Consider the following 11,238-nt stretch of genomic DNA (forward strand, 5'->3'; position numbering starts at 1 on the left):
TGAATAATAAGAATATAAGTAGTGTAAAGTGACATAGTGGCTAAGGCATTTTACTATACAACAATTCACTTACACAGAAAAGTGTTGTTTCAAAGTAAGGAAAGCAATGCAATACAGGGATTGTAGCAAATGAGGCAAAGGAAAATAATGCAGTACAGTTTAGAAAATCTATTAGAATTATGGATTAAAGACCCTAAGCAGGGATAGGTTGTAGGATCAATAAGTGTTTCAGCAGGGTGCTGGAAGTAGTCAGCGCCTCTGATAAAGAAAACCTTTTTGAATGCTTTCCTCATTGATCTGATGGTAAAAGCTATGATATTTTTTCAATAGGGCTGTGAAGAAGGCATGACACTCATTCCACAGAACCCTTTCGTCAATAAGAAAGAAATGGTCCCTTTTGAAAAAGGGATTAGAATTGACTACATTCTGTTCAAGGTGAGCGACAAATATTCTGCATGCAAATCCTTACATTTAGATGTTTGTCTAGGACAGCAGATAACTGAAATTTCACAGCACAATATAGCATGAAGTAATTATTGCAGTTATCACAAGTCTACGAGATCTCGGGGATTCTCAAGCAAAATTACACATACACCTAGGATGTTCTTGAAGCAGCTGATAGTGATATCATCAGAAGAGCCCATCATGTAAAATTTGGGTTTCTCGATTTTGCTATTTAGAGCATAAGCTTTTTAGTGAGTAAAGGGTAAAAATGTAAGTCCTTTTTGGATCAAAACAATTGAATTAATAAAATGTCTTTTAAAATACATTTTCAGGTCACATGCTCCTTTTTTGAAAGAACTCTGTGCCTACTTTCTCAAACAGTTTTCAACCAATATGAAAGAGGTTCCAACTCTATCCATCCCACTACTTGAGCTTGCACAATCACAATGTTTTTTTTGGGGTACTGTCCTGTACTTTAAATTCAATTCAATTCAGGTTATTTTTATATAGTGCCTTTCACAACAAGGTTGCCCCAAGGCATTTAACAATGCAAGTGACCATACATTTTGTCAATACAGAACAGAAGACCAGAAGGCAACACAGGAGAGGAACCAAAAACTCCTTAGTAAGGAGAAAAAAAAACCTCTAGTCAGCTGGTTGCCCAACCCCTGTGGGCATGCTAACATTATATAATTAAAAAGGAAATAAATGAATGAAGTTATTCATCCATCCATCCATCATGTCTTTTATGTGTTAGTTCTCCATGCAGATCTCTGTAGACCAGCAAAATCCTCCTAAATGACAGCTATATCCACGATGTTCCTCTTGGATCCGTGGCAGTGATGTAGCATCCAACTCAGATGGTGCCCAGCCCGGGCGCCATCCAGATATTTGGGGAGGAGAATAGGATAGTTTGGTCAGAACAGATTTATCTACCTGGTGGGCCAACATAGAGACACACAATGGCATGTACAGCAGCACCAGCAGCCATGGTTGCAGCAGGCTATAATGTAAGGTGTAAGTAGGCTAGGCTGAAGTAATAGGTCTTCAGTCTGGATTTGAATACTGAGACTGACTCAGCATCCTGAATATGGGGTGGGAGACTGTTCCATAAGCTAGGGGCCCTGTAACTAAAGGCTTTACCTTTAGTACCTTTAGTTACAATAACCGCCAACTGTTTTTTTATTAATACGGGGAATATGAAGAAGACCTGCATTCTGTGATCTAAGCAGGCAACTGGTAAACATTAAGTTCCATTAGATAGACAGGTGCCTGACCTCTGAGAGCCTTGTAAGTAAGTAGAAGGATTTTGAAGTCCGCCCTGTACCTGACAGGAAGCCAATGAAGAGAGATAAGTATGGAGGTTATATGGTCGTACTTTCTGCTCCTAGTAACAATTCTAGCTGCTACATTCTGAATTCATTGTAAATTAGTATTAACATAGTTCCGTCTGCCAATACAGTCAACACGTCACAATTTCCAGTAGACTTAAATATTACATATTTCTCACTTTTTTGTTCACTCTTACAGACAAATCAGAGCTGGCATCTATCAGCATTGGCTGTTTGTTTCATAATATCATTGTTTTTTTTGCATAAAGAAACCTCATGAGGAAAATCAGTTGGTATATTTTACTTCATAGCTACAGTACTTCATACACTAAACAAAATTATTAGTCAGGTAATTGTAAATCATTCATACAAGACAAAGTCATAAAGTCAATCACAAATGAGTTTGTTCATGAAAGCATATGCTATGAAAGTCAGAGCTCAACAAGCATTTGTTTTTGCACATACCGTTGTCTTGAAGTCACTGGAAGCAATGCCAATGTTTCACCAACACAACAGTTTGTTTCTTCAGTTTCAATGATACCCATGATCTTACATTTTTCTGAATTCACTTTTGAACTTACTTCACTTTTTCACATAATTATTTCAGGTAGTTTCATTCATTTTTCCAACTAAGGTTAACAGCCTTGACTCGACATAATCCACCAATATGGGATGAGTCTTTTTTTCAATCTTACTTTCTTAAAAAATGCTTTATATTCATGCCGATGTGATGGTTCTGGTGCAACACAGAGTTGACCTGTATACTGTTCTGTCTCTCAGGGCTCACCGAGGGTGCATGTGAAGTGTGAATCCCTCACCACCACAAAGGGCTCTGTCCCAGGAAAGTCATTCCCATACTCTGACCATGAGGCCCTGAGTGCTGTGCTGCTCCTGCAGAAAACGGAGGAGGCTCCTGGGGAGCCTGACAGGTGCTCAGAAGGTAACGTTTGGAGAAGGCTCCCTGGATCCCTTCTCGTGGCATTCATTGCAAGGCACTGTACTAGTTGAAAGAACATTATTAACTAGGTGAAAAAACATTACTTTAAGAGCTAATGCAACTGCTGATTTTTGAAGGAACAGTTATTCTATGGTTATATTTCCTTTTCCTTGTTTTAAGTAAAAGTCCAGTAATACATTATAGGGTTTATTCCATGCTGAAAAGAAAAGAGGCACAGTGTTTCGGACCCTTCTTAAGGTGTGCAGGAGAAGGGAAAACCGGCAGTAGAGAGACACCTGAGTACTGATACTGTGTCTCTCCTGCTCCTGCCTGGAAGTGGAAACTTTTTGAACCCTTTGACATGACCTGAAGTTTAAACGATAACTGAGCTGTTAATTTTTTTTGGACCTAGTGCTGAGAGTTGGTAGATCATTCATTTAGGGAGGAAGTGAAAGAAACTCAGGAATCGGCATGGTTAATTTTAATATACTTAATACTCCCCCTAAAACAGGTTTTTGCTCAGAATCAGTGATTCAACCAAATAAATTCCTTTTCTTATTTAGCTTATTTTTACTATTATTCTTGATGATTACATAAGCACTTTTACGGGTGTGTAAGTAGCGAGACTGGATGTAAACTGTTAAGCTAAGCTTGTCATTCCTGAGCAGTCTGTAAAATATCATGTTAGCCCAAATTTCCCAAGAAAGCCAGGCATGTTTGGGTATTACTTAAAGAGCAAAGTGATGGATGTTCATTTTGTATAGGCTGTAAGAGTCCAAAGTAAATCTAAATTATTAGATTTTTATTATTTATTATTGCAGTAGTCTTTGTGAAATAATTTGCCAGTCAATCTTTAATGACCCATTTTTCCAAATATTGCTGTTTATTAAAAAGTATAGAAGTGTTAGCTACTGGACTGTAGTTGTATCCTGCCATTTTAATATACTATTGCTACAGATCAATAAAATGGGTGACCTGTTTTAAACAACTTACAGGTAAGGGAAGATTGTGGAGATATGTGGAGCTGACTTGAAATTTGAAATTCAATTTTCTTTTCCTTTCTTGAAAATGTTTTGTAGAAGAGGAAATTGAACACTTGTCTGTTTTAAACAACTCTCTTTGTGGATGCCATGCATATTTTTGAGACTAAATAAAATAGGAACATAGTATAAACATGGTTATTTTGTCTGTAATTGAAATCATTTTTTAGTAGTTTTTTAAGGGTGGTAAGTCTGAAGACACGTCTGTCTGAAACTAAGGCCGTGTCGCAATACTCGCATTGCACCCTAAGCCCTTCCACCACTCCTGCATTTCTGTGACATAGCACAAGTGTGGACTTAAGATGCACAAGTATTCAAGGGTGCACCATTATAAAAAGGATAATGGGACACCCTCACATAACAACACTCATCTGTTACACGGCTCATGGTCAGAATGCTTCCAGTTGATGCTTCTTTTCCAGTGGCTAAGGACGTTGACCAATAATTTTAAAAAAATTCATTCTCCGCTCGCAGATTGATGAAATTGGATGTCATCTTGTCTATCCCTGCATAAAGTATTGTCACATTGTGTTCATTCATGTTGAGCAGGCTCAACTCAAAACAGGCAAAATAAACTAAGGAAACCTTGGCGATATCTCTGTTTATTCAAAGCTGTGTACTACTAAATACATTTCACATTGTCTGCCTCAGTATTAAAATGACAGTATGAGGAACAAAATGCTTTCATTCACGTTCAAAGTAAACTAAATAAGGTAAACTTGGCAATACCTCAAAGCTTAGTATCATTAAATATGTGTACCATTAAATATCTTGTGTACAAAATACATTGCAGGTAAATGAATATTCATCAGTTGAAATGGGGTGACAAAAGACATACAGTATGAATCTAAAGTACTGCAGCCTAATAAAATTGTATTTACATAAAATTAGTTTTAATATTGTAAAAAGTATTAGTTAAATTTTACTAATACATGAATAGATTATTATCCACAGCAACTTCTCTCTGCTTTGATACAAAGTGCACAAGAACGCAAGTGTGCATATTGAGACATGGCGTAAGACTTAAGTTTTAGAATGACTTTGCTAAATTATGATTATAATATATGTAAAACATACTTTATATATTAGTTCAGGTGGGTAGCTGCGTCAGCATGGGTAGGCTGCAAAGGAACAAGTAATAGGTTTATTCCATGCTGAAAAAAAGAAGAAAGAGAACACAACGTTTTGGCCGTGGAGCCTTCTTCAGGTGTGAGAGAGACAGGGCAGTAGGCAAAGGTAAAGTAGTGGGAGAACAAAGGTTGGGAGGGAGGAGTGAGAGGCGGGAGCAGGGGACAGAAAGAGATGCCAATCAAGAGGTGTGAATTCAGAATAAGTGCAGAGAGGTGTGAAATGAAACATCCAATGAATGGAGAAAATATAAAAGAACAGTATTCTGTCGTTAAGAAAAGGGAGAATGTGTGATCCTAGCTGTAGAATAATTTTGGTTTCGGTGGTCTTTCTGATGTACGAGTTCGGAAAACCGTCTTTGAGAACACAGATGGAGACATTAGAGTGGTCGTGGCCGTCAGAGGTGAAATGAGAAACAATGGGCTTGGAGAGATCTTTAATCTTCACAGCCCTGACGTGTTCTCTGAAGCAGTCTCCGAGTCTCCTTCCTGTTTCTCCAATGTAGATGGCTGGGCATTTACTGCAAGAGATACAGTAAATAAGGTTGCTGGAGGTACAAGATGCTGTCTGGGTGATCCGGAATTGTCCTGAGGGGCCTTGAATGAGTGTGGTGGTGGATGTGTACTTGCAGGTGATACAGCGAGCTCTGTTGCAAGGGAAAGTGCCTGGTGTGGATGGTTGTTGAGGGCGGTCAAGGGAGCTGTGAACAAGGAGGTTACGCAGATTAGGTGGTCGGCGATATGAGATGATAGGGCGATCAGAAAAGAGGGCCCCAATGGAGGGATCATCCTGTAGGATTGAAAAGTTGTGGTTAATGGTCCTGGGGATAGGAAGTGTGTTAGGGTGGTAAGGAAGCACCAAAGGAATGCAGTTGTTACGGGGGGAGTTCCTGATTGGGTTGATGGTCCGGGGGGTGTTTTTGGCTCGGGCAAGGGCCCTGTCAATCACACTGCTGGGGTATCCTCTGTTGATGGAAAAAGGAGTACATTTCGAGGGCTTGGTTCTCGAAGTCGATGTTGTCGCTGCATAATCGTCGTAGCCTAAGGAACTGTGAAAAAGAAAGAGAGTTTTTAGTGTGGTTGGGGTGAAATGAGCTGTACAGGAGGTAGCTGTGTGAATCCGTGGGTTTGTAATAAACTGAAGTGGACAGTCGTGGGTAGTTGATGGAGAAGTTGATGTCTAGAAACGGAAGAGTAGTGGAGATATGTTAACCGTATATTTGAGGGACGGGTGGAAGTTGGTGAAATGGTGCAGGAAGAACTCAAGCTGATCGTTGGAGCATGTGGCGGCACCGACGCAGTCATCAATATATCGTTTGTAGAGGTCAGGGACAGTGTAGGAAGCGAAGAAGCGTTCTTCTACCCAGCCGACAAAAGTATTGGCATAGCTGCGTCCCATTCTGGTGCCCATGGCAACTCCACTGACCTGTTGATAAAAAAGATTATCGAAAGAGAATGCGTTCAGTGTGAGGACCAATTCTGTCTCTCTCACACCTGAAGAAGGCTCCACGGCCAATACTTTATATATACATAGTTACTATATATAAAGATCTATTTATTAAAGACTATACCCATGTTCAATTAGAAATACCTGTCTGAAGTTTAACTTGAGAAATAACCTTGCACAGCAAGATGTAAATTTAAAAAGATGGTGGTAGGGCAGTCTAGGAGCTGAAGGTCTAATGGTAAGTGGGTAATGAATGAGTTCACTTTCATCCCAACCAGTATAACATCAGGTAAAAAAACAGATATACTGTAACAACATCTGCCACCATAACTTTTTAGGTATTTGTAATTTGAATTTATTTTATACTTATCACTCTAAAGAGCAGGAAAAAATTAGTGTTCTTGGGGACCTTACCTGCACCCTGCGAAGGGGGTAAAACTGCATGACCACAGCAAATTCCTGTGTCAGCAAAGTGACACGAAAGAATGAGAATTATATTGAGTATGTTGTGCTTTTGAGATCAGAGCATATGATGTGTTTAAATTTTCATAAGGCTTTTGATGAAGTTCAATAACATAGATCAATTTGTAAATTGCAGACTGTAGGCATTCAAGGTATTCAAAGGTTTTCAATATGGATAGAAAAGCTATTACAGACAAGGGAGGAAATGTAATTAGTGGAGTATTGTACACATATTAGGATCACTCTTCTTTCTAATTTATATCAGTGTTCTAGATCAGGGATGTGCAATTTTCATCCTGGAGTGGTGGAAGCTGGGAGTGTCTGTGTTCTAGGTGTCTTCATTGCACCAGCACCTGATGAGATTGAAATAGTTGTTAAATTGGTCCCATTAAAGCAATAATGAACTGATTAAGATCATTAGGAGCTGTGTGAGAATGTAAAACTTTAGACATAAGGGCTCTCCAGGGCCATGACAGCAAGCATGCACAGTGTTACATGCAGCTACCAAGATTAGCTAAAACTATAAAATGGAACACTTGAGCTTGAGGAATCTACTAATGAAAAAGATTAATAATAAAAAAGAATTAAGTGATTATTTGTTCTTCCTCCAGCCAGTGTATGGAAGTATTGTAAAAAACAATGTGAAGAAATACAGTTAAGTGTAGACTGTAAATCAAGGAACACTGTTAGAATTATGCAATTTGTTGATAATATCTTTTTTAGAATAACAATTTAGATCACCACATTATAAAAATATATATGCTGAATTTGCGTGGCTAAGAGCTACGTAAGATAAGATAAGATCTTTTACGTAAGATAAATCTTTGGGCTTACAAGAATATCTTACACTAACAGGCCAAAAGAACTGAAATTTTTGGAACAGAGAAGACTTAGGACACCTGATTCAAATCTTTAAAAAATCAAGAACTGACATTTTGTCTGTTTTTATATATTTGTATTCAATTTGCAGCAAAACATAAAAAAATGTCATTTTAATTTAATTTTTCCAAAATACTCTGATACAGAGTGGTCTGTTTAACATTTGGCATATGGCTTTGCACTGTAGAGGAAAGACTTGAGGCAGAATTAAACTGCAATATTTCTAAGTATTAAAAACTAATAACGTTTTTGCAGTATGGTCATTTTAAGTTATTTTTGTTCCTACCAAGACTTGCTTGAGGACATTGGTAACATCTGATTTACATATGCTATGGTGACTTTTAAAACACTTTGCAAGCCCCAGTTGATAATTTGGAATGTGAATGTTTTGTCCTTGTATTTAAAAAAATAATAATATGAATTTTTCAAAGACCAGTTTTTGGAATGATGTACTGTAAACTGTGAATAGAAAATCATGTGAGACGTCCAGTTGTTAGAGTTATGAACGGTTATATGAGTGGGATCCTCATTGAGCAAAATGAAACAGCTAGAATGTAGTTCTCAATTCCAATCAGTTAAAACCAAAAGTCATACATTTTAATTTTTGAGCATTTGTTTTTCACTTGGAGGTTATGTGTTACAATTTGTAAGCAAAAATCTTATTTAATGTGTCTTGATTTTGGGACACCAAATGTGTTACTTTTGGAAAGGATGTGTTAACTTTCTATATCTGTTTAAGCTATTAATATAGTTATCCCTTTACAGAAATGTATGTGCTGAATTTCAGGAAAAATTGAGATGGTCATGCGTGAATCATATGGAACTCTTTGACTTTTCTGTCTGAAAAATTGTGTGAAGCTGAGATTCGATCCGTAACCACTTCAGTTCCATAATGTATTCACAGTCTTGTACGTCTAAACTTGACCAGATTTTATTTTTTTATTTTGTACAAGAAGGTTACCAGTTCCTTCTGTACAACACCTGGAATTTTTGGCAGGCTTTAATTTGGCGTTTATAATCACAGCTGACATGTCTCTCTCCCCCGCCTCCTCCAGTAACAGACGTGATGGGTGCACTGGTGGACATGATGACGGAGGCGCGGACGGAGGTGAAGGTGGGACTGCACTGCGCTGAGAGGATGCGGTACTCGACTGCTCGTGTGGGGTTTATGGGGCTAGTGCTGTTGCTGCTGGAGCTAGCCATCGCACTGGTGCCTTGGCTGACCCTCAGTATGGAGCACCCGTTCCCCAGGGCCTCCTTCTACCTCCTGGGAGCGCTGTGTTTCACCACGCTGCTGATCTCCCTGTTGATGTACATCTTCTACACCACAGAGGTGAAAGCCCTGCAAGGAGCAGAGGACCAGATGAGGCTGGCAATGGGAGGACTGCAGGAGTGCTTACAGGGCCGCCCATTATTCCATCCAGATGTGCCCAGAAGGGTGTCTGATAGCCCTGGCTCCTGAAAGCAGTCCTGACGTGTTATTTCCAAAGGCGGTGGTGAACAGTTCCTTCTCTGGGGTAGATCCTCGTATAGTTTACAGGACAGGCCTTTTATCTTTAAAACTTTTCATTTGGACTTACTGTACCACAAATGGTCTAGTGTGTGCTGTCCATTTTATTTCAATGAAAAGAATGACCACTATACCACTGTCTTGAAGGGTTGAACAGTTAGAATGGCGCCAACTGGATTTAAATATCTAGCAGGACTGATTTGTATTCAGATATTGCTGAAATGTGAGATTTATCTTCTTAGTGTTGTATGGTTTTTTTTCAGTGTTCGCATTTGTCTCTGGACAGTCTTGATGTTGCTTAAGAACGCTATTATTCACACAGATCAATTTGAATTGGTGAATTCCCTGATTCTTTAGTGCTTATTGTTTCAAAGTATTATTCTCTCATCCTGAAGAATGAGGAAAAGGCTTTTGGAATAGCAGTAGATTCGTCACTCTCAGCATCTACAGTAAGTAATGCACAGAAGCAATATAAAACGCAAATAGAATGTTTGGATACATTGCAACATTGCAGTGTATAGATTACAAGAAGCATAAGGGTAGACTGGATTGTGCAGTGTTTTTTCTAAACTACCAAACTTGGTTACTTCACATTACAAAAGGTAAAAAATGAAGTTAACAAAACAAAAGCAAGGCTGATTCCAAGGCTATTGGAGATATGGCGACATTTTGAAAGATCTTGAATCCTTTCAGCTTCAGTAAAAGACCTCTAAAAAGAGTTATTAAGGGTTTCAGATTGTTAAAATGACTATGTTTGACTCCATAAGTAATTTCAATTTCAGTGAACAAAATAATTCTGTTAATCTCCTGGGTTGCATGGACAATTGCCAGCATATGTAATAGGATTACAATTCTTTGGAGACAGTGACATTAGAACCATTCAGAACTAAGCCTGTAAGAATCCCTTGGAATAAAGGAGAGTTGGAATAAAGGAGATGTGATTTGAATGTTTCTAGCTCCTCTTGATCTTAGAAACAACACGTGCTCTGACTAACTGCCGTCACATTGTTAGCTTGAGTTGTTAGCCTTGGAAGAGTTGGTGAGCTTTAGGTGATGCAGTGTGATACAGTCAAGTTGGCAAATATGTAAAGCTAACCTTTTTTGTGTTATTTTAGGTATCTTGGGAGACCTTTTGTACTAAATTAAGTAGTAGGTTGAGCCAACATGTTCTTGAAATTGTCATACAAGTGTATGTTAAACTGAGAATTGTTCAGAGTTTACTGTTATTATCAGTAGCTCAGTCAAAGTAACAGACATATTTGTACTTTCTCTTCCTTTACCCTGTTATTGAAAATGCTAGTAATATATGCTGATGGAAAAAGTGCAACATTTTCTGGAATCAGAATACTATAGTAATAGTTTATGTACTTTCACAAAAAGTTGTCAATTTATTTTAAACCTTCTGACCAGCAATACAGTTTGTGCAATGAGGCATTGCAACTGGCCAATCACACAAAACCTTGTTACTGTAGGTGCACTTTTACCCAACAGGGTCCAGGTGGAACAATGCCTGATCAAGTCACCTTTAAAAAGGCCTTAATTGAAAGCTATGGTCACTGCAAGAAAAAGGCCACACTTTTCATCAGTTTTCTGTGCATTCCACAATGTTTTGCTCCAGTGTCTGATGAAATTACCTTTTTCCAATACCAGATGAACACCAGATAATAGTGATGCCCAGAAGTAAATGTTAATTGGAACAGGCATGACATTCCGCATTAGTTTGTACTAGTTTGTGTGATTGCATTTAGGAAAATGTTCAGAAATGTTAGCTCTGGAAAAGAACAACTTTAGAAATCAAATCACATTTGTTTAAACATTGACCTTTAAAACATTGTATAATATATAACAACAGACCTAACGTTTAGCTTACAGTAAATATGCCAGGAAGTACTTGGTTTATATAGATTTTTTTGAAACATGTAACTTATAGTTATGTTGCGCATCTTAGGACATTTGCTGTTATTGAAAGTATAAGTAAATCTTTGTATCCATTTTTTGTGTAATGTATGAAGGAGGAACAAATATAATGTCAAAACAATAAAGATTTAACCATAACAGTGT

The 11,238-nt window shown here is 38.1% G+C and overlaps 1 protein-coding gene across 2 annotated transcripts in view; it reads left to right on the forward strand.

The window, feature by feature from the left end:
• The window catches only part of smpd2a (sphingomyelin phosphodiesterase 2a), a 35,218-nt gene extending 23,980 nt beyond the window's left edge, over window positions 1-11,238 (forward strand). For both annotated transcript variants that reach the window (XM_088922068.1, XM_088922069.1), the window contains 3 exons: window positions 331-435; window positions 2,556-2,715; window positions 8,723-11,238. In XM_088922068.1, coding sequence (XP_088778194.1) covers window positions 331-435; window positions 2,556-2,715; window positions 8,723-9,129 — 672 coding nt within the window. In that variant the 3' untranslated portion in view covers window positions 9,130-11,238. The remainder of the gene's footprint in view (window positions 1-330; window positions 436-2,555; window positions 2,716-8,722) is intronic.

This window comes from Atractosteus spatula, chromosome 7 (assembly GCF_055471065.1).
Source record: "Atractosteus spatula isolate fAtrSpa1 chromosome 7, fAtrSpa1.hap1, whole genome shotgun sequence".
Taxonomy (NCBI): domain Eukaryota; kingdom Metazoa; phylum Chordata; class Actinopteri; order Semionotiformes; family Lepisosteidae; genus Atractosteus; species Atractosteus spatula.